Source organism: Ranitomeya variabilis, chromosome 2, assembly GCF_051348905.1.
Source record: "Ranitomeya variabilis isolate aRanVar5 chromosome 2, aRanVar5.hap1, whole genome shotgun sequence".
Classification (NCBI taxonomy): Eukaryota; Metazoa; Chordata; class Amphibia; order Anura; family Dendrobatidae; genus Ranitomeya; species Ranitomeya variabilis.
The window spans coordinates 915,795,005-915,819,762 of NC_135233.1; the positions used below are offsets into that span (position 1 = coordinate 915,795,005).

A 24,758-nucleotide genomic window follows, 5' to 3' on the forward strand; every position below is an offset into this window, starting at 1 on the left:
TGAACTGCATTACTGCACTAGAAATATGAAAAATGAGCGTTTAGCGCATAAAAATGGCCAATTTTATGTGTACCTGGTAGCCACTTTACGGCATCTCTCTTATACCAGGTCCTATGCTTCCTTTCCTCGCTGAGAATAAACGTCTCCATGTGAATGGGTACCTATGAAAACCTCTTCTTAGACTACATTCTCTCTCTCTCTGCGGAGGGGTATTGGACCTGTTGCAATTAAAACACCTGTGACTAGGAGGCGGAGTGCTCGGACAGAAGGCTAAATAATACATTTGAAAAAACTGACTGTCACATCCAAACATAGACTAAGTGTGAACAGGTGCTGAACCTGAACTGAACTGTCCAGTTAGTGTGTCATCAGTATTTTTCATCACTGTCCAGTCAGTGTGTCACCAGTGTTTTCCATCACTGTCCAGTCAGTGTGTCATCATTGTTTTCCATCACTGTCCAGTCAGTGTGTCACCAGTGTTTTCCATCAGTGTCTCATCAGTGTGTCATCAGTGTTTTCCATCACTGTCCAGTCAGTGTGTCAGTGTTTTCCATCACTGTCAAGTCTGTGTGTCATCAGTGTTTTCCATCACTGCCAAGTCTGTGTGTCATCAGTGTTTTCCATCACTGTCCAGTCAGTGTGTCATCAGTGTTTTTCATCACTGTCCAGTCAGTGTGTCATCAGTGTTTTCCATAACTGTCCAGTCAGTGTGTCAGTGTTTTCCATAACTGTCCAGTTACTGTGTCATCAGTATTTTTCATCACTGTCCAGTCAGTGTGTCACCAGTGTTTTCCATCACTGTCCAGTCAGTGTGTCATCATTGTTTTCCATCACTGTCCAGTCAGTGTGTCATCATTGTTTTCCATCACTGTCCAGTCAGTGTGTCATCAGTGTTTTCCATCACTGTCCAGTCAGTGTGTCATCAGTGTTTTCCATCACTGTCCAGTCAGTGTGTCATCATTGTTTTCCATCACTGTCCAGTCAGTGTGTCATCAGTGTTTTCCATCACTGTCCAGTCAGTGTGTCATCAGTGTTTTCCATCAGTGTTTTCCATCAGTGTGTCATCAGTGTTTTCCATCAGTGTTTTCCATCAGTGTGTCATCAGTGTTTTCCATCAGTGTCTCATCAATGTGTCATCAATGTTTTTCACAGACCCATAGACTTGTATTGGCCCTTGTCATCTGTGCTGCTGGAAAAACAGACGTCTCTGAGTTTTTGCATAGACACACTGTCTTTGAAAAAACATGGACATGTAAACAGCCCCAGATATTAATGGGTATGTGTTGTTTCCATAAAAAAGAAATGTATGTGACATGTATGTGCAACACAGACGTCTGAATGATGCCTAAGATGTACATGTACAAAATAGAATGAGGTAAAGAGGTGTTTTACAGTTGATGGAGGGTGTACTGTACATGTTGGGGGTTCACTTATAGGCTGCAGGGCTGTCGATGTGACATCTGCTTTGCACACAGTAAGGGTATGTTTCCACGGTCAGGAAACGCTGCTTGTTTGACGCTGCGCAGAGCTGCAGCGTCAAACAAGCAGCGTCCAGATGTTCCAGCATAGTGGAGGGGATTTTATGAAATCCCGTCTCCACTATGCGTGGAAACCCGCACGCGGCGGCCCTGCGACTACGGACATGCTGCGCGTCTTTTCAGATCGCAGCATGTCCGTACACCTTGCGGGGACGCAGCGTCCCCGCAAGGCATATCACAGGGCCCTATGGGACAGAGCGATCATCCCGGATGTGAAGAGTTAACACATCCGGCATGATCGCATCCCAGAAAGGGGGCGGGGCTTAGCGCCGAGCGGCTTCGCCGCTGCGACGATACCGCCGGCCATCCTGACCGTGGAAACATACCCTAACATACATCGGGAGCAGCGGGAGGCAGGTGAGTAAAAAACAGCTTTCTTTTTATCAACAAAATCCAGCTGAGTGGGGATGTGTGTAACCAGAAAACTTCTTTAAGGTCATGTTCACACGTTGAGTATTTGGTGAGTTTTTTACCTCAGTATTTGTAAACCAAAACCAGGAGTGGTGATAAATACAGAAGAGGTGACGTGTTTCTATTATACTTTTCCTCTGATTGTTCTACTCATGGTTTTGGCTTACAAATACTGAGGTAAAATAGTGACTGAACACTGAACGTGTGCATGGGGTCCAAAAGCGTTCCCATGTGGTAGATTTATGGCGTATACAGAGGTATCTAAATATATATATATATATATATATATATATATATATATATATATATATATATATATATATATATATATATATATATATATATGGTATAGACGCAGTTCTCCTCTTCTGTCTCGAGAACTGCACCCTGCCATGTGCCACTGCTAGTGGAGACGTGATAGCAGTAAGGCCGGGGTCACACATGCGAGTTTTACGTACGTAAGAGCGCAAAAACTACGTACGTAAAACTCGCATTACATACGGCACAATGCTTCTCAATGGGGCTGCTCCTATTAGCCGTATATTACGGTTCAGTATTATACGGCTTTCTACGGCCGTCCAAAATCGCAGCATGCTGCGTTTGTCAGCGTATTGCGCAAATAATACGCCAATGAAAGTCTATGGGGGCGAGAAAAATACGGATTCCACACGGATCTGCAGTGTGACTTGCGAGAAATACGCAGCGGTGTTATTGAAAAGTCGGTAATTCAATTGCCGGCTTTTTCCTTCTCCTTCACAAACCCGACAGGATATGAGACATGGTTTACATACAGTAAACCATCTCATATCCCCTTTTTTTTTGCATATTCCACACTACTAATGTTAGTAGTGTGTATGTGCAAAATGTCAGCGCTGTAGCTGCTAAAATAAAGGGTTAAATGGCGGAAAAAATTGGCGTGGGCTCCCGCGCAATTTTCTCTGCCAGAATGGTAAAGCCAGTGACTGAGGGCAGATATTAATAGCCAGGAGAGGGTCCATGGTTATTGGCCCCCCCGTGGCTAAAAACATCTGCCCCCAGCCACCCCAGAAAAGGCACATCTGGAAGATGCGCCTATTCTGGCACTTGGCCACTCTCTTCCCACTCCCTGTAGCGGTGGGATATGGGGTAATGAAGGGTTAATGCCACCTTGCTATTGTAAGGTGACATTAAGCCAGATTAATAATGGAGAGGCGTCAATTATGTCACCTAAGCAAGGTGGCATTAACCCTTCATTACCCCATATCCCACCGCTACAGGGAGTGGGAAGAGAGTGGCCAAGTGCCAGAATAGGCGCATCTTCCAGATGTGCCTTTTCTGGGGTGGCTGGGGGCAGATGTTTTTAGCCACGGGGGGGCCAATAACCATGGACCCTCTCCTGGCTATTAATATCTGCCCTCAGTCACTGGCTTTACCATTCTGGCGGAGAAAATTGCGCGGGAGCCCACGCCAATTTTTTCCGCCATTTAACCCTTTATTTTAGCAGCTACAGCGCTGAAATTTTGCACATACACACTACTGACATTAGAAGTGTGGAATATGCAAAAAAAAAGGGGATATGAGATGGTTTACTGTATGTAAACCATGTCTCATATCCTGTCGGGTTTGTGCAGGAGAAATGAAAAGCCGGCAATTGAATTACCGGCTGTTCACAGATATCGCGCTGAATGAAATCTAAATACAGAATATATATATATGTGTCTCAATGACATATATATATATATATATATATATATATATATATATATATATATATATATATATATATATATATATATATATATATATATATATATATATATATATATATACTGTATATATGTTTTCCCTAACATTTGAGCACATAAATCCATTAGATGTCGGTTTTGCAAGCCTGCGCGAAAATCTCGCAGTACGGATGCCATACGGATTACATACGGAGGATGCCATGCGCAAAATACGCTGACACACCCTGACTACGGATCAATATTTTGGGAACATTTCTCCGTATTACGGCTGTAGTACGGACGTATAATACGTGGCGTATTGTCTTAAGCCATGTGTGACTCCAGCCTTAAAGGGAGCCTGTCACCCCCAAAATCGAAGGTGAGCTAAGCCCCCCGGCATCAGGGTCTTATCTACAGCATTCTGTAATGTAGATAAGCCCCTGATGTATCCTGAAAGATGAGAAAAAGAGGTTATACTATACTCACCCAGGGGGGGTCCCGGTACGATGGGTGTCGCGGTCCGGGGCCTCCCATCTTCTTACGATGACGTCCTCTTCTTGTCTTCACGCTGCGGCTCCGGCGCAGGCGTACTTTGTCTGACCTGTTGAGGGCAGAACAAAGTACTGCAGTGTGCAGGCGCCGGGAAAGGTCAGAGAGGCTCAGCACCTGTGCACTGCAGTACTTTGCTCTGCCCTCAACAGGACAGACAAAGTACGCCTGCACCGGAGCCGCAGCGTGAAGACCAGAAGAGGACATCATCTGATGAAGATAGGAGGCCCCGTACCGGACCGCGACACCCATCGGACCGGACCACAGCGGGACCACCCCTGGGTGAGTATAATCTAACCTCTTTTTCTCATCTTTTAGGATACATCGGGGGCTTATCTACAGCATTCCAGAATGCTGTAGATAAGACCCTGATGCTGGTGGGCTTAGCTCACCTTTGTTTTTGGGGGTGACAGGTTCCCTTTAACATGCATCCATTTTTGACTTGTGTGGGAATTTCAACCACCTCTCCACTGACAGCGGGGCTCTGTTATCTAGTTAGATGTGGGTCCCATTGGTGGCACTTGCATCTGCCATACATTTGAGGCATATCCTGTTTATTTGCCATAGATGTGCCAGATGGGTATAGTACTTTGATGAGACTTGTGGTGCCACAATGTGCTGTGTATGTAGGCATATAGAGATGCAGTATGAGCACTTAGGGCCGATTCATTATTGCATTTACCTTTAATTTTGTCAAGTTTTAAGTATTTTACACCTCTTGTTGTTTGTGCCATGTTCATGTTGTAATTTAACTTTTTAAGTGTTTGCTTGTTTTTTTTATGGTCGCCATTGAGGGCTTTGTTTAGGGTTTTTGCCTGATTCGTCATTTACGACATTTCGAAAAGTTGCACAATTTTTGCACAAATGTACTCCAGTTACCACCTTGAAGTGATTGTTTTTTGTATACCTGTAATTTTGGTCCATAATTTCCAACATTTTAGCGGAATATGTGACCTTTTGCACTAAAAAAAAGAGGTTAAAGACAAAGTTGAAGATCATTTTTGATTTTGAGCAGAATTCATGAACGGAAATTGATAAATCCGGCCCATTCATCTCTATAGGTGCTGTATAAGAGCTTAGCACAACATGGAGGTGTAATATGATGATGGGCGTCATTAGTGCGTCTATTACTGCCCACTACTGTTGGCATAGAACGTCACAGGGAATAATTACACGCTATACACAAACACTAGTACTTGGTCATCAAGCTATCAGGGTTAATAAAAGACAAGAAATACTTTCCCTTTGATTGCTCAACAATTAGTGAGTGTATGTGGTCACATTACAGGCATTCATCAGTCTCGCTGGAGGTTTTAACTAATTCTGTCTTCTAAGTAAATTGCTTCCATATTTCACTCGCAGATATGACTTTCTCCTTCCATTAGTCAGATGCTCTGTGATTTATTCCATTTCCATGTGTTGGCCTCTTGTCAATAACCAAACCTGTTAAATTAAACTAATGCATGGCTGCATATGTTGACTAGTGAGTTGTGAAGGAACAAATATTGAATAGTCAAGCTTCCGTTAATCGTACGCTGCACATTGTAGAGTAATTTGTGGCTGCGGATTGCCAGTAAGCGACGTGTTTCTGCCAGAATACAGAACACTTGATATAGAACAGGTGATTGAGTGCTTTCCTCCGTCTTCTCTGCCTTTCCCTTCACTTGACCTAATCTGTATTGTGCCTTACCTAGAGCCTGAGAAACCAAAGACCTCATCGAGGGCTCCCAATATCCCAGCCGCGGAGAAGACGAAGCTCAAAGGCAAATTGTGTGGCCAGTGTGAAAGTAGAAGAGCATCACTGGTATGTGGGGAGCCATTCTGTTCATCTAGCATTTCATAATCCAAATAAGGTTAAGTTCCCACCATCAGTTTTTAGTTCTGCGCCAAATACGCAACGTTTTACAGTTCCAGCAAAGTGGATGGGACTTCCACAAATCTCATGCCCACTGCGCTTTTTTTAAGCAGCATAAACTGCCCTGCGGTGTGTGTTTGAAATCCACAACCGGTCAATTTTCCGTATAGAATTGCATTAGACACGTAAAATCTGCAGGTAGAAAAAACTAACGTGTTTTCCACAGCGGAAACGCACTAAAAACTATGTAATCCGCACATGACTGTATCAATAAAGTTTTGTCAAATAGCAGGAAGTTTCAAAAACAAAGCAGCTTTATGTAAAGCATGTCACACCAACGAGAGACCAAAACCAGTGTCAGACAGTTTTCTGCTGCACTGTCCAATAATCCAGAATAATCGGGTCCCGTTCACTCAGAGAACAAATTAAGGGACTGTTTTCCTTCATAGTCAACATTTTTTAAGACTCACAATAATCCTGAATAATCCGGTGAAAATAAAGGGTTGTCTGATCGGAGACTCCCCATTTTTGGTTACATCCTCACATTAATTTTCTTATTTACATTTGACACATGCAGACAGTTTTACTCCCGTGTTTCATCCTTTTTACCTCCACTTTGCATCTTTTTTTGACGGCTCCCCATAGACTTTAAAAGCTGCAATAATGGATGAGACTAGGTCTAGTGCTGAGTGTAATAAAAAAGACTGGTGTGTGCATGGATACCCACATTTAGAGAGCTGGGCCCCAACATGGGCCGCTGTCAGTGGAGAGGTGGTCGGAATCCTCATGCAAATGAATGGGAACTATGGCTACCTCTCCTCTAACAGCGCTACATGTCAGGTCCCCTCTTGAGATATGTAAAAGTGACATTTGTGGGGTTCGCATCTACTATACATTCATGGCATATTGTGTAGATGTTCCATAAATATGCATGTTGGGAGAACCTCTTTAAGTGTTCCGTACGCGTTGGATGGATGACATTTCTGTTCCTTAGGCTTTGTTTGCATTAGCATTTTGGTTTCTGTTATAGTTGTACATCACAATGCAGCACCACAAAATGGCCACTGGCAGCCCCATGGGTTTTGCTATTAGTTTTAAAGACTACAGAATCTACAACTCACATGTCAGCATAGCTGTAACAGACTGACACATAGGCGTGAGGCCATGCTCACATGTGATGCACAGTGGGGGAAATAAGTATTTGATCCCTTGCTGATTTTGTAAGTTTGCTCACTGACAAAGACATGAACAGGCTATCATTTTAAGCGTAGGGGAATTTTAACATTGAGAGATAGAATATCAAAAATAAAATCCAGAAAATCACATTGTATAAATTATATAAATTTATTTGCATTTTGCAGTGAGAAATAAGTATTTGATCTCACTGGCAAACAAGACTTAATACTTAATAAGATTTTGAGGCTGTCCCGTGGCAACTTGGAGCTTCAACTCCCTGCATAAATTTTCTAGGGGATTAAGGTCTGGAGACTGGCTAGGCCACTCCATGACCTTAATGTGCTTCTTTTTGAGCCACTCCTTTGTTGCCTTGGCTGTATGTTTTGCGTCTTTGTCTTACTGGAAGACCCAGCCACGACTCATTTTTAATGTAATGGGAGAGGGAAGGAAGTTGTCACTCAGGATTTTACGGTAGACGGTTTCATCAAGTCTCCTATTGATGCGGTGAAGTAATCCTATGCCCTTAGCAGAGAAACAACCCCAAAACATAATGTTTCCACCTCCATGCTTGACAGTGGGGATGCTGTTCTTTGGATCATAGGCAGTATTTCACTTCCTTCAAACACGGCAAGTTGAGTTAATGCCAAAGACCTCAATTTTTGTCTCATCTGACCACAGCAACTTCTCCCAATCATTCACAGAATCATCCAGGTTTTCATTTGCAAACTTCAGACGGGCCTGCACATGTGCCATCTTGAGCAGGGGGACCTTGTGGGCACTGCAGGATTTAAAACCTAATGTGTACCCAATGTTTTTTTTGTGACTGTGGTCCCAGCTGCTTGAGATCACTAACAAGTTCCCCCGTGTAGTTTTAGGCCGATCTCTCACCTTCCTCATCATCATGGATTCCCCACAAGGTGAGATTTTACATGGTGCCTCAGATCGATGTCGATTGACAGTCATTTTGTATTTCTTCCATTTTCTTACTATTGCACCAACAGTTGTCTCCTTCTCTCCCAGCGTCTTACTTATGGTTTTGCAGCCCATTTCAGCTTTGTGCAGGTCTATGATCTTGTCCCCGACATCCTTATAAAGCTCTTTGGTCTGGCCCATGTTGTAGAGGTTAAAGTCTGACTGATTAATTGAGTCTGTGGACAGGAGTCTTTTATGAAGGTGACTATGTAAGACAGCTGTCATTAATGCATGTAACGAGTTGATTAGAAGCGGCTAACTGGTCTGTGGGAGCCAGAACTCTTAATGGTTGGTAGGGGATCACATATTTATTTCTCACTGCAAAATGCAAATAAATGTATATAGTTTATACAATATGATTTTCGGGATTTTATTTTTGATATTCTACCTCTCAGTGTTAAAATTAACCTACCCTTAAAATTATAGACTGTTCATGTCTTTGTCAGTGGCCAAACTTACAAAATCAGCAAGGGATCAAATACTTATTTCCCCCACTATATGTGCTGTGGATTTGTGATGTGAAATTTTCAGCATTTTACAGTGTAAATAATGAGTGAATGAGTTTAAAAACGCTGTCCTCATATATCAGAGAAATTATATATAGGAAAATGAGAATGTGGATTTCTAAATGCCATGGATCTTCATTAGAGATTATGCTCAATCAGTGTATAGGGCAATATCCACAGTCAGTCAGTACAGTGAAACTGCTGTCCCAAAATGCCATTACATGTAGCCCTAGGCCTCTTTCAGACTTTATTTTTCACGTACGAGTTTTATCCTATTTTTCATGGATAGAACACGTGCTTGTTATAGTCTATGTTTTTGTACGGACCATGTGTCTGCAAATAAATCATGGAGACATATCCATTTTTTATCCAAGTCACCCATGAAAGTCTGTAGGCCCAATTCATGTGTTGCACTTTTTTTTTTTTTGTATGCGCCATATTCATCGTTCCATCTGCACTTTTTTTTAATCTACTTTATATGTGTTCTCCTGTTTTTTTATGTTCACCTTTGTAGGGTTTAGGGTTTTCAGATGTTTTCACCTGATACATCATTTGTGACTTTTTCAAAAAATGTCATCGTTTGTCGCAAATGTATTCCAGTCAACCCCTCTGGTGTGATTTCATGTGCGCCAGATGTTTTGGCTCACCTTCTTGTGCCATTTACAAAACATTTGGCATTTTGTGCTATAAATGTCGCAAAAAAAGCTTTGCCATTTTTGACTTTTCGCATCGTTCATGAACCACGTGCCCTATTTAAGTGCAAAAAACATCAATGAACGCAAGACAAAAAAAGAAAGGTGACCCCAACGTGTCCTTGAAAATGACAATCTGCGTGCTGTGTGTAGTAAACATTGTCATGGGTAGGAGAAGCTTTGCTTTTTATTTGTCAAATGAGAAAATCACTGGTAAAAATGGACAGAGTGACCAAATCGGATAGAAATCGGTCAGTTTTCTTTCAGTGTGAATGAGGCCGTACCCTAGCTCTTCACGAATGACCCATTTTTCAGGGTAGCGTATTCTGTTCTGGTGTTTTCTGATGTTCTTTTATGTCAGAACAATCTCTTTAAAATCAGCCTGTCTGCATTGTTTGACCTTCACCCCCCTAAAACAAGGGCATACATTAGTTTGCAAATCGTTACCCAGTAAAGGCGGTAATGAATTGGATATGGCAGCTTCGGCATTTCCATTTCTTGGATCAACGTGAGAACCGTAAATATGGGCAAATGGATTAGACGATTTCGAGACTCGATTCACCAACTTCAAGCTTCAGAGATGGCCAATTGATTTGCTCTTCTCTAGTGATGATTAGGAAACTGGGAAAGGAGAAGATAATGAATAATTCCACTTATTTACTTTCCCTTTCCATTACTAATCCAACAGTCTACACGAATAATCCCGCTCTGGCGCAGCTTTGTGCCAGAACACAGGCTAAGATGTCCAACAAGGAGGCATAGAAAGAAGCATGTAACGCCATTATTTCAGTAGGCCCTCCCTTAGTCTAGTGTTACTCGCAGAGGCTGACGGTGACATCGCCTTTTCTTGTTGTGCTCGTCGGAGAATCCTGCTCCTTCTCCAAAGCATTTGGGCTGAGAACTCTTGATGTGCTGATTAGCTCGAGCTCATTGTATAATTTAACACTTGTGCAGAATTCCTAGAATCTGTGGTCAATACAGTAATTTGTTTTTGTTCTATTCAATGCTTTTCACCAAAGATGTGTTTGGAGTGTGGCGAGGATTACTGCACTGCGTGCTTTACCAGATTTCACCAGAAGGGGGCATTGATGCTACACAGAACGCTGCCCATACAGGTACTTGTCTCATATATACCATATCAACCTACTCGACCATTGCGTATATGTCGTTTAAAATTAATTTTTCATATTTTTCTTAATGCAAAGATTTGATTATGTAAATCTAGTTGTTTTCCTGTTTGCATTTAGTTCTACTAATAAAAGCACGAGTCTAGTTTCATATCTCTGGCCGTTTTCCTGTAACACTTGGAATTGTGAGATTTAATCATGCATGTATTTCTACACGACTTCCAGAAACATATCATAAATCATTGGACGTATTGTAAAATTACTCAACGAGCATGTATTGCAACTTAATGTAATAGCTGAATAGTGAAAGCTTGTTGCTAGTTTTTTGATGAAAATGTCTTTTGGCAATTCGCCTCCGGGTGTGCTATTAAAATAGTATTTTTATATTTAAGGATCATGGTTTACAGCATTTTATAGCCAATTTCTCCCAGACAGTGCCCTCTGTTGTAGTGAATAAAAACCTTAAAAGAATGAGTTTGTATTCATAGCCTCCCGGGAATCCATAGAAGAGTTCTTTCCTTAAAGGGGATGACTTGTGAAATTAACCCTTTCCAAATTGCTTCATGATGATATTATTTGGCTTGAGCCAAGGTGAAGTGCCTGTAAGATAATGCTGTTGTTTTTTGTGTGGACTTAGACTCAAGGCTGACATACCATTGGTGCAATCTGGGCCCAAGAGGTAAGGGGCCACTTCATCCTCCAAAGCAGCTGGAATTGCCCATTATGATGAACTATTGGACTGCAAAGGGCTGATATGCTGTTTTTCCACAGGGGCCCTTTTCTGCTTGTGTCTGCTCCGGATAGACTATCTATGTGTTTGATGATGGCCATGGCCTCCTTTTAGTACTACATTTAGTATTGGCTCTGTATACCCGCTGCTTTCCTGAGTATTCCGCATATATTATTTAAGTCTGCCATGTGATTCAAGAAATAAGGGCCTTTTTATTAAAGGGAATCTGTCAGCAGGTTTATGCTTCTAAGAGCAGCTTATTGTAGTGCCAGAGAGCCGGAGTCCACTGATGTGTTACTTCAGCAGCTTGCTGTGGTTTCAGTACAGTTAGTATCAGCAGGAGATTATCGCTGCCGGAGTATTTGTCATGTGCAGGCCAGTCCAGCTACTCTGTGTAACCCAACCCCACCACTGACAAATCACAGTGTACACAGGAATCTGCCAATCAGTGGTGTGGGCGGGGTTATACAGGGCTCAGTATTCTGAGCACTGCTACATCTACAGCAAGGAAAACAGGGATTCCATCAAAAATGCACCAAGCAGCCCAGTAAGTGATACATCACTGGAATCAGCCTCTCTGCCCTTGTTTCATGCTGCTCTCAGATTCCATAGTAAAAACCTGTTGATAGATTCACTTTTAATACAAATTTTATGGATCTAGAAAAAGTGATTACTCAGCAAAGAAGTGAGAATAAGATAAAGAGCAAAATCTGTCCACTTTTGACCTGGTGACAGTTTTTCTTTGAAGATGCTACTCTTTTGGGGATCAGATGATCGATAGGATTTTCTTGATATTATTTTCCCTTGTTTAAGATAGAAGATTACAGCTTAGATGTAAAGAGATGGTGAATAGAAAAGAAATGAGAATGCAGGGAGAAGCCTGTGTATGCATTTAGGTGACCGATGACTAAAGACCTTTCTGCATAGCCCTCAGAATGTATGACTGAGACTAGGCAAACCCGGGGTTCCGCAATGGTTTTATGGCTTCCATAGTGACTTTGAGTCTTAATCTCTGAAACTTAGTTTGTGCTCCCTTGCGGAGGTGTCTGCCTATTGAGATGGGCACAAGGACATAGTTGATTATGCTAAAAATACTTACACAAAGGATCACTAACGGCGCTCATGAGAACTTAATTTGTCTTGCAATAAATGTCTCCCTCAGGGGCAGGAACCCTGGTTTTCAGGGATTCATGATGGAACCTCCAGGCAGAAGCCATCAAGTCACTGCTCAAAGGATGCCACCTTCTGTGCCTTGTACCATTCAGAAAATTAAAATCATATCAGCTGCCCAAACATGTATTACTGAAATGTTATATTTTATTCATGAGCACAGTTTTATAATTTGGCTATAGGTGAACTTTTAAGGGAATCTGTCATGTCCAGAAATGCTATTTACCTGCAGATATAGGGATCATCTGCAGGTTAATAGGGTTGAATTCCTACTGCTTGACTTACTGGAAGAGCAGCTACAGGGAGAACATGACCTTATATTCTCCCTGTAGCTGCTCGCTTCCAGCCTTAGGGCAGTGCAGATTAGTCATTGCTGACTATACTGTGTGCGCACAACATGCTGTAAAAAGAGTGCCAGGAAGTGATTACAGCACACTCACTATGTTGCGAGCGGCTGCATGGAGAAAATGACCTTATATTCTCCCTGTAGCTGCTCGCTTCCAGCCTCAGAGCAGTGCAGGTTACAGTCATCGCTATACTGTGTGTGTGCACAGCATGCTGTAATCAGGGTGCCAGGAAGTGATTACAGCGCACTCAATGTGTAGCAAGCAGCTGCAGGGAGAAGATTACCTTATATTCTCCCTGTATCTGCTCGCTTCCAGCCTCAGAGCAGTGCAGGTTACAGTCATCGCTATACTGTGTGTGTGCACAGCATGCTGTAATCAGGGTGCCAGGAAGTGATTACAGCGCACTCAATGTGTAGCAAGCAGCTGCAGGGAGAAGATTACCTTTTATTCTCCCTGTATCTGCTCACTTCCAGCCTCAGAGCAGTGCAGGTTACAGTCATCGCTATACTGTGTGTGTGCACAGCATGCTGTAATCAGGGTGCCAGGAAGTGATTACAGCGCACTCAATGTGTAGCGTGCGGCTGCAGGGAGAAAATGACTTTATATTCTCCCTGTAGCTGCTCGCTTCCAGCCTCAGAGCAGTGCAGGTTACAGTCATTGTTAACTATACTGTGTGTGCACAACATGCTGTAATCAGGGTGCCAGGAAGTGATTACAGCACACTCACTATGTTGCGAGTGGCTGCATGGAGAAAATGACCTTATTTTCACCCTGTAGCTGTTCGTTTCCAGCCTCAGAGCAGTGCAGGTTACAGTCATCGCTATGCTATGTGTGCACAGCATACTGCAATCAGGGTGCCAAGAAGTGATTACAGTGCACTCACTGTGTAGCATGCGGCTGCAGGGAGAAACTTACCTTATATTCTCCCTGTAGCTGCTCGCTTCCAGCCTCAGAGCAGTGCAGGTTACAGTCATCGCTATACTGTGTGTGCACAGCATACTGTAATCAGGGTGCCAAGAAGTGATTACAGTGCACTCACTGTGTAGCGTGCGGCTGCAGGGAGAAAATTACCTTATATTCTCTCTGTAGCTGCTCGCTTCCAGCCTCACAGCAGTGCAGGTTACAGTCATCGCTATACTGTGTGTGTGCACAACATGCTGTAATCAGAGTGCCAGGAAGTGATTACAGCGCACTCACTGTGTAGTGAGCGGCTGCAGGGAGAAAATTACCTTATATTCTCCCTGTAGTTGCTTTCTTCCAGCCTCAGGGCAGTTTAGGTTTCAATTATCACTATACTGTGTATGTGTGCACAACATGCTGTAATCAGAGTGCCAAGAAGTGATTACAGTGCACTCACTGTGTAGCATGCGGCTGCAGGGAGAAAATTACCTTATATTCTTCCTGTAGCTGCTCGCTTCCAGCCTCAGAGCAGTGCAGGTTACAGTCATCGCTATACTGTGTGTGTGCACAGCATACTGTAATCAGGGTGCCAGGAAGTGATTACAGTGCACTCACTGTGTAGTGAGCGGCTGCAGGAAGAAAATGACCTTATATTCTCCCTGTGGCTGCTCGCTTCCAGCCTTAGGGCAGTTTAGGTTACAGTCATAGCTATACTGTATGTGTGCACAACATGCTGTAATCGGGGTGCCCGGAAATGATTACAGTGCACTCACTGTGTAGCGAGTGGCTGCAGGAGGTATGTTACTCCGTTTTCTCCCTGTAGCCGCTGCTCCAGTAAGGCAGCCTAAAATGATTTTATTGCTGTCTGCCTCCACATTAACCCTATGTCTTCAGGTAAATAGCATTTCTGGACAATGATGATCCAGTCTGTTACCCATCAACTAGATTAAATCCAGGGGCGGACATATCATTGGTGCAACCTGTGCAACCGCACAGGAGCCCAAAAGGTTGGGGGGCCCAATTCCAGGTGGAATTGCGCTTTACAGTGTGCTATCGGACTGCAGATGGCCAGTGTATGGTTCTCCCACAGGGGCCCCATCCTGTCTGTGATGAAATCAGTGCCATTATTTCACTGCACCCAGGCATAATTACAGCTTTCAGCGAAATATTTTAAAATCATATTCACATTAAAACAATTAAACCCATGAAAGTGAATTAGCCTTCTCATCTCTTGTGGGACCTGCTATGTTGCCGCTGCTCCTGAATGCCAATAGACCTATGCAGACGCTGTCAGATCCTACCGGAGCGAGCCATTATTATGTGGGGCAAGTACAGCGTGACCTTCCAGCTTGTTGTCTGCTAGAGTAGCATCTGTGGAAGCTGCAGTAATGTTGTATCCGTGCGCTGCCATATGTTGCTTCACCTTCTTGTTGGTAAATATTGTAGATACATTTATCAAATGGACATTGTGCTTGTAAAAAAAATGCAGACACATTGGAGGCTTTATTCATGGCCAAATCAATATTCATCGTTTTGTAGGAAGATTTGAGAAAAAAAAAAAGAAACTTGTAAGATGAATTTGTTGCTAAGGATACAGTACCTAAAACCCACAGCCTTTTTATATCAGCTTATCAGGCAACTCCTAGCAACCAGTCTGCCTAAAAGGGGGTACTGTCAGAACTGACGTTTACCAGCAGCATTTTGTGTCACTTTTGCATGAACCTCTTGTTATATTATTATATTAGTTATATTGAGCTATTTACGTTGTTCTATATTATTGGTTTATTTCTAACATCACAAACCTCATTTATAATGAAAGTTCAATCATTTTGATTCCAACTGTATCCATATAATAGGTGATAAATGTCTGAGTACCCCAGATCTAAAAAACCTCATCAATCACTAGATCCCGATTCCCGAGCCTCCCTTGTCTCCTTTCTACACAACTGGAGCACCAGCCGAGCACCTCAATATCTGTATCACTGCCATAGACGTTTAGTGGAACCATGGGGCACATACTGGATTGCTTCTGTATTGGGGTCACACAGTGAGAAGGAATGCGAGGAGGGCAATGATTAGTGGTGCCTCTAACAACCAGTTATTCCATATTAAAGGGAATCTGTCAGCAGGTGTTTGCATACCATAGAGGAAGGCACCCTTATTCCAAGTATGTGTCATTTCTTAGGCTGTGTGCTGTAGCTTCAATACAATCAGTGTTTTATTAGCAGGAGATTAACACTGCCTGACTAGGTCTCACGTGCAGACCAGTCAGGCTAATCTGGGTAACACCGCCCACACCACTGATTGGCAGTTTTCTGACAATGCATAGTGTAAACAGGAAGCTGGTTTATACACAGCCCAGAAGTCTTCGCTCTAATACATCTGCATCAGACGAAACAGGGATTCTATCCAAACTACATCAAACAGCCTAGTAATTGACACCTCCCTGGAATCAGGGTCTCTGTCCCTAGGTTGTGCTGCGTACGTACAGAGGGGTGTATGGATACTCAATAGGAAGTCTGTGGTCCTGGACACCTCTCCATGTGTGCGCTCAAGGCGTAGTTCAGCGAACTGCCCACTGAAGAGCAGTTATTGAGGGATCGTGGGGGTCTGAGGACCTGGACGCCATTGATCTACTACACATTTTAGGTAGTATCTAGCATTTAAAAAAATAAATAAGTAAATGGTAGGTTCTCTTTAAAGTGCTCTCTGCATTTACTTTGTTAGTAAAGATTTAGTATAACTGGCAATTTACTGATTGAAATCATTGCTCCTAGGAGTCCAGTGGGCGGACCTAGTGAGTCATTCATAGCTGCCCCTGAACGGGTGTGCCATACCGATGTATCAGTGACTTAACAGGTCCATCCACCTGACACCTAAACATCGAAGGAGCAGGAATTTCAATCAATACAATACAAGCTATACTGATTTTTTTCCCTAAAAATGACATCTCAGTCTGCTCCGCTCCTCCGGCTGCATTATATGAGGACTGTAGATTGACTAGGGCAGCACGGTGGCGCAGTGGATAGCACTATAGCCTTGCAGCACTGGAGTCCTGGGTTCAAGCCCCCCACTAAGGACAACATCTGCAAAGAGTTTGTATGTTCTCTCCGTGTTTGCGTGGGTTTCCTCCTGGTTCTCCGGTTTCCTCCCACAATCCAAAGACATACTGATATGGAATATAGATTGTGAGCCCCAGCAGGGACAGCGACGATAATGTGTGCAAACTGTAAAGCGCTGCGGAATATGTTAGCGCTATATAAAAATAAAGATTATTATTATTTCATGGGGACAGGTTGCCTTTAAATTGATAATCCCCTCCATAATTTGGACGTTGCTCTCCCTGGTAACGCAGGTATTCATTCTTCCATCATTATTGCTACGCCAGGAATTGGAAACTGTCCAAGTCTCCGTTCAGTGTTCTGTGGTGTAGAGATGGGAAGAAGTCATTTCGGACACCTCGCCTCTGTAGGAGTGTGGAGATCTGCCAGCTTGATCTGCAGAAACCTTTGCAGCCGCTGCCATGCAAACATACCGATCACAAGAAAGGGCTTTGTAAATACTCAGGGGTTAATTACCCAAATCGGGATTTTGGCACGCTGCCTGGTGAAAACATTTTGACATACTTCTGTAAATGACAGTGTGGATTATAAATGACCTTCGTGTGTTCACAGTGGGATTTTTGGGCCGAGGAGGACAGTAGGTGATCTGATGTAAGCCGATTACATAATGCGTCTCTGGCCGGGGCGGCACTCGGTCCTCTGTTACACTCCCCGCTGGTCTGTAGGAATGAAGCACTACTGTAAAACATAATCATCTTGGTTTGTATCCAGGTCAGTTTTGCTTATTCTCCATTCATAATAGCTCAAGCTTTAGTGTCCTGAGCCGGACAGTGTCAGGAATGCAGCAGCAACTTAACAAATGGGGTTCATTATCTCAAACCTGTTAGTTCAATGTCCAGTAATTTCCAAAGCTGATCATATAGAGACTCGGCAACCAATCACCCAGCGATCATATGGCTGCGCTAGCTGTCTCAATCAATACCCAATTAATGCTGATCAATGTTGTGCCTGAGATGGGAAATCTGGGAAAGAAAGTGTTAAAATGTTTTAATGATCTCTAACATCAGGGAAATAACGAGAAACTGAAAGATTTTTTAGTTAGCACTCATTTTATTACAGTGATCTGGACAACATGAGGATTGGTGCTGTTTTTCTGCTACTTGCTGACTTTTAGCCAGCGGCTTGTCAGATCATAGCATATGTTAGGTGGTCATAGGTCCAGAGCAGTGGCTATAGTCTATAGGTGCTCGAGGACATTGCATGTGTGTGTGTGTGTGTGTGTGTGTGTGTGTGTGTGTGTGTATATATATATATATATATATATATATATATATATATATATTCATGGCCGAAAGTGTTACCACTCTTGAAATTGTTTTAGAAAATGAAGTATTTCTACCAGATAATTATTGCAGCTACATGTTTTGTTATACACTTGTTTTTATCCTTTGTGTGTATTGGAACAACACAAAAAAGAGAAAAAGGCTAATTGGACTGAATTTGACACAAAACTGCAAAAATGGGCTGGACAAAATGATTGGCACCCTCAACTTAATATGGTTAATATATATATACTAGATGGTGGCCCAATTCTAACGCATCGGGTATTCTAGAATATGTATGTAGTTTATTTATGAAGATTTCAGAATAATGCAATGAATACACAGGATTCGGCCGGCCGGATGCGACCAATTAGCGAAGCGTGGTTCAAATTCTGCGCCAATTTGCGGGCCGGACTGCGTCTGTCACTGTTTAGTCGTGGCCGGGTGTGACCAATCAGTGAAGCCAGGGCCAGCTCCAGGTTTTTGATGGCCTCGGGCGAAAGAGTCTTACAGCCCACGTAGTATATAGCACAGCCCACGTAGTATATAGCACAGCCATGTAGTATATTGCACAGCCACATAGTATATTGCACAGTCACGTAGTATATAGCACAGCCCACGCAGTATATAACACAGCCCACAAAGTATATAGCCCAGCCCACGCAGTATCTAACACAGCCCACATACTATATAACACAGCCACGTAGTATATTGCACAGCCACATAGTATATAGCACAGCGACGTAGTATATAACACAGCCCATGCAGTATATAACACAGCCCACGTAGTATATAACACAGCCCTTGTAGTATATAACACAGCCCACATAGTATGTAACACAGCCCTCGTAGTATATAACACAGCCATGTAGTATATAGCACAGCCACGTAGTATATTGCACAGCTATGTAGTATATAGCACAGCCCACGTAGTATATAGCTCAGCCCACGCAGTATATAACACAGCCCACACAGTATATAACACAGCCCACGCAGTATATAACACAGCCCATGTAGTATATAACACAGCCCACATAGTATATAGCAATGTGGGCACCATATTCCTGTTAAAAAAAGAATTAAAATAAAACATAGTTATATACTCACCTTCCGGCGGCCCCCGGATCCAGCCCAGGCCTTTAGCGATGCTCCTCGCGACGCTTCCCAGTGATGCTTTGCGTCAATAATAAAATTGTGATGATGTAGCGGTCTCGCGAGACCGCTACATCATCTGGGGTCATTGCCGCAATGCATTCTTGGGACCGGAGCGTCGCGAGCAGCGGGAAAGGCTGCCGCGGAGGCTGAAGGTGAGAATATAATGATTTTTTATTATTATTATTTTTAACATTATATGTTTTTACTATTGATGCTGCATAAGCAGTAGCAATAGTAAAAAGTTGGTCACACTTACAGGGTTAATGGCAGCGTTAACAAACTGCGTTACACCGCGTTATGCCGCAGTGTAATGCAGTCCATTTAACGGACTGCTAAAACGCTATGTGGGCGCTGACTGGAGGGGAGTATGGATGGGGCACTGACTGGAGGGGAGTAGGGAGGGCCAATTCGCAGCCAGACTGTGCCTGTCGCTGGTTGGTCGCGCCCAGCCGGCCGCAACCAATCAGCGACGGGGGATTTCTGTGACAGTCAGACAGACAAACAGATGAAACCTCACACCTCACACTGATCATCAAGAGAATACCAAGAGTGTGCAAAGCAGTCATCAAAACAAAAGGTGGCTACTTTGAAGAACCTAGAATATAAGACATCGTTTCACATTTATTTGTTAAGTATCTAATTCCACATGTGTTAATTCATAGTTTTGATGCCTTCAGTGTGAATGTACAATTTTCATAGTCATGAAAATTCTGAAAAATCTTTAAATGAGAAGGTGTGTCCAAACTTTTGGTCTGTACTGTATATATATTAAAAAAAATAAAGGGAACAATAAAATACCACATCCTAGATATCACTGAATGAAATATTATTCATTCATTACATGGTGTAATGCGTTGAGAACAATAAAACCTAAAAATGCTAAATGTAAATGAAAGTTAATATCCCATAGAGGTCTGGATTTGGAATGATACTCAAAATCAAAGTGGAAAATCAAATGGCATGCTGATCTAACTTCAGTGGAAATGCCTCAAGAAAAGGAAATGATGCTCAGTAGTGTCTGTGGCCTCCACGTGACTGTATGACCTCACTACAACAACTGGGCATGCTCCTGATGAGGCAGCAGATGTTCTCCTGAGGGAACTCCTCCCAGACCTGGATTAAAGCATCAGTCAACTACTGGACAGTCTGTAGTGTGACGTGGCGTTGGTGGTTGAGAACAAGACATGATGTCACAGATGTGCTCGATTAGATTCTGGTCTGGGGAACGGGCACGCCAGTCCAAAGCATCAATGCCTTCATCATGCAGGAACTGTTGACACACTTCAGCCATATGAGGCCTAGCAATGTAATTCATCAGAAGTAATCAAGGTCCCAGTGCGCCTGCATATGGTCTCTGGCTAGCACATGGAGGGCTGTGTGGCCCTCTAAACAAATGCCTCCCCACACCATTACTGACCCACTGCTAAACCAGTTATGTTAGAGGATATTGCAGGCAGCAGAATATTCTCCACAGCATCTCCAGACTCTCACATGTGCTCAGTGTGAACCTGCTCTCATCTGTGAAGAGCACAGGTCACCAATGTCGCATCTGCCAACCTTGGTGTTCTCTGGAAAATGCCAGTTGCCCTGCACTGTGTTGGACTGTAAGCACAACTCCCACTTGTGGACCTCATATAACTATCATGGAGTCTGTTTCTGACAGTTTGAGCAGACACATGGATGTTAGTGACCTGCTGGAGAACATTTTGCAGGGCTCTGGCACTGCTCCTCCTGTTCCTCCTTGCACAAAGAAGGAGGTAGCCATTCTGCGGCTGGGTTGTTGCCCTCCTACAGCCCCCTCCATGTCTCCTGGTGTAAATGCCTGTCTCCTGGTATATGCTCCATGCTCTGGATACTGTGCTGTCAGAAACAAGCTACCCTTCTTGCCGCATTTTGCATTGATGTGCCATCTGGGAAGAGCTACACTACCCGAGCAACTTCTGTGGGTTTTACAGTAGACACCGCCTCATGCTACTGTACCTCTAGGGGTGAGAACAATGACAGAATGCAAAAGTAACCAAAATAACAGCTAAAAAGTATGAGAACAGAGAAATAGTCTGTGATCACAACCTGCAGAACTACTCCTTTATGAGAGTTGTCTTGCTAATTGGCTATACATTTCTACCTTTTGTCTGTTCCTTATGCACAACAGCAGGAGAAATTGATCCACAATTGGTGTTGCTTCATAACTTGACAGGTTGATTTCACAGAAGTGGGATTGACTTGGTGTTACATTGTGTTAATAACTGTTCCCTTTATTTTTTTTGAGCAGTGTCTATTATGGATGTGAAAAGTCTACACACCCCGTTGAAATGCTATGGCTATGTCATGTAAAAAAAAATCATACCAAGAAAAACAGTTTCATAACTTTTTCCACCTTTATTGTCACTCATAATCTGAACAAATCCATTGAGAAATAAACTTAAATCATTTTGGAAGGGGGGAAGAAAAATAGCAAAACTAAAATACTGTTGTAACATAAGTGAGAATACCCTTTTACAACTGGGAATGTGGTTGTGTTCAGCATTAGCCAATCACTATTAAATTCATGTTACATAATAGTCCGTATATAGCTGCCATCACTAAAGGTGATTCTGATTAATCTCATATATAGTAGTTACATTTCATAGCAAAAGCCGCAATGTTCCGTAATTAGCCAACAACACACCAAAGTAATTTAATTATTGAAAGTTATCAGTCAGGAGACATGTTCCAATATTATACAGTATACAATATACCATAGGACAGTGTGAAGATGGTGTAACACGGGCATACCTGTGCTCTGCTTACCTACCCTGGCAGAGATGCCAGCTCACTCACTGCCGCTGCCCACACTCCCTCCTCTATCTCCTGCTGCTTCTGCTCGGGGTCTGCGCACTGCTCGCTGATACCTGAGCACTGTGCTTAGGGAGCGCCGTCCCACCCTCTTAAAGGGCCAGCGCTCACCATCCTAAAGTGTCCCCAGCCAATGGTTGGCAGACACTTAGTATTTAAGGCATCTCCACCTGATGGGACGTGCCTGAACAACGTGTTCGTTTAGCCTTACATGCTTGCTGTATACCAGTTGTGCCCGCCAGTATCTGCCTGCCTGTGTGTCTGTCGTGTCAACACATCATCAGCTGTGTCAGCCTGTACTTTTCACATCTACCATTCCTGGCCTTTCCTGCCTCCTGTTCCTTGTGGGTCAGCTGCCATCCACCCGAAGTCAGCCATGGTGCCGCACCTGGTTTCGCCTCCCTCGCTACTGTTCAGATCGTGGTATCGTCAGCATCCATGCATCCGATGTCGGACTTGGTGAGGCACCTAGTAACACCCCGCTAGGCTCTCCTCAAATCAAGGCACAGTAGATCCAACACCCAGTCCGTTACAGATAGTCATCAAGAGGTGGCTTAAAGGGAATCTGTCAGGTCCCCTGTGCCTCCAGAGCCACCATGAGTTGTGTATGCATTTGTAATTACCCTGCCTAAAAGTCCCTTTATTACATTACATACATAAATAGATCTTTAGAAAAAGTATTTCTAAAGTCCGTTTATGATATGTAAATGAGTGCATTGACTTGTTGATGGGGCGTTTGTGTCCCCAGACTAGTCGGCTCACTTAGATGTTATGACGCCCCTGTTGTCGTGATAACAAAACTTACAAGCTCCAGCATGGTAGTTCTGGGAGCACGAGGGACCTGACAGGTTCCCTTTAAATTTATCTAAACAGCGACATTACCTAGAACTGGATCCCTCAATATCCCTTAATATTCATGTGAAGAAACCAGATTATATCTTAATTACCCAGACAGTTACCTTTTTGCAAACCGATAAGAACTGAATTTTCATCTGTATATTGGCTTGTGCATTTAAGTGTTTATGTCTGGTGGTTCAAGATGACAGACTTGCAGACTGATACCATTTAACATACAGTGTAAGGGTACCGTCACACAGTGCCATTTTGATCGCTATGACGGCACGATCCGTGACGTCGCAGCGATCGTATGATTATCGCTCCAGCGTCGTAGACTGCGGTCACACGTTGCAATCACGGCGCTGGAGCGATGCCGAAGTCCCCGGGTAACCAGGGTAAACATCGGGTTACTAAGCGCAGGGCCGCGCTTAGTAACCCGATGTTTACCCTGGTTACCAGCGTAAACGTAAAAAAAACAAACAGTACATACTCACATTCCGGTGTCTGTCCTCCGGCGTCTCAGCTTCTCTGCACTGTGTAAGCACAGCGGCCGGAAAGCAGAGCGGTGACGTCAGACGTCACCGCTGTGCTCGCTTTCTGGCTGGCCGGCGCTCACAGTGCAGAGAAGCTGATGAGACGCCGGAGGACAGACACCGGAATGTGAGTATGTACTGTTTGTTTTTTTTACGTTTTCGCTGGTAACCACGGTAAACATCGGGTTACTAAGCGCGGCCCTGCGCTTAGTTACCCGATGTTTACCCTGGTTACAAGCGAACACATCGCTGGATCGCTGTCACACACAACGATCCAGCGATGTCAGCGGGAGATCAAGCGACGAAAGAAAGTTCCATACGATCTGCTACGACGTACGATTCTCAGCAGGATCCCTGATCGCTGCTGCGTGTCAGACACTGCGATATCGTATGGATATCGCTGGAACGTCACGAATCGTACCGTCGTAGCGATCAAAGTGTGACTGTGTGACGGTACCCTAAGTCTGTAGTGGTGACTGTACATTGAGTGTGTTGAGCTTTGTTTGTTGATGTGTGCTTATATGCTAATATACTTAATCCCATCACCATTGTTTACCTTTTCTTGATGTTGGACTGAAAGACCCTGGGTGGTTCTAAGGGTAGCTGACATGCCTTGGGTATAAAGAGACTGAAGTAACAGAGCTAGGAGCAAGACATTCTGCAAACCACCCAACAGGCAAGAGAAAGGACTGCAGCCAATTCCTCATGGCACCATCACGAGGGACACTGATCTAGGATTCTATAGGATACAACCTAGGGGTTTTCGGCTCCGGTTGGAAGGACACAGATCTGATCCAGTGACCATCTCTAAACCATGGATCTCTTTGGAGAAAGCCAGGGTTGGGACCCGCTGGTCGCCTGGTTCCATGGAGATGGTCAGATAACCAGGTGGTGACTCCAGTGTCAACTGGCTCTGGACCTTGTATGGACTCTATGGACAGTTCTTGGTCATCTCCCTATGCTTGTCGTTACCCCTTCTCTGTGAGTTCATCCACAGATGGAGTAGCGACCCTGGGAGCTCTGACATCGTGTCAATTGGCTTTGGACCTTGTATGGACCCATTGGACCCCGTTTCTTCACAATTGGTGGCAGCAGTGGGATACTACTCAGCCCGGCGAAACCGGGGGAGCTGCAGGGGACTGGTGTTCTCACACACCATTCAGGGCTCCACAACAAGGGAGGTATACAGACAGACCCAGCAGACCATTGATGAGGCATGCACAGCAGGTTTTGGATGCCACTATATCCAACCCCACCAAATCGGCCTTGGAAAGAGGACCAGAGTTGCTATATGACCTCAACAAGAAATGGAAACTACAGGAGATGTTCCAGCTTCAA

At 43.7% G+C, this 24,758-nt stretch overlaps 1 protein-coding gene across 10 annotated transcripts in view; it reads left to right on the plus strand.

The window, feature by feature from the left end:
- The window catches only part of ZBBX (zinc finger B-box domain containing), a 336,677-nt gene that overhangs the window by 110,026 nt on the left and 201,893 nt on the right, over window positions 1-24,758 (plus strand). For all 10 annotated transcript variants that reach the window (XM_077290622.1, XM_077290624.1, XM_077290619.1 and 7 more), the window contains exons 6-7: window positions 5,896-6,005; window positions 10,422-10,517. In XM_077290622.1, the coding sequence (XP_077146737.1) occupies window positions 5,896-6,005; window positions 10,422-10,517 (206 nt within the window). The remainder of the gene's footprint in view (window positions 1-5,895; window positions 6,006-10,421; window positions 10,518-24,758) is intronic.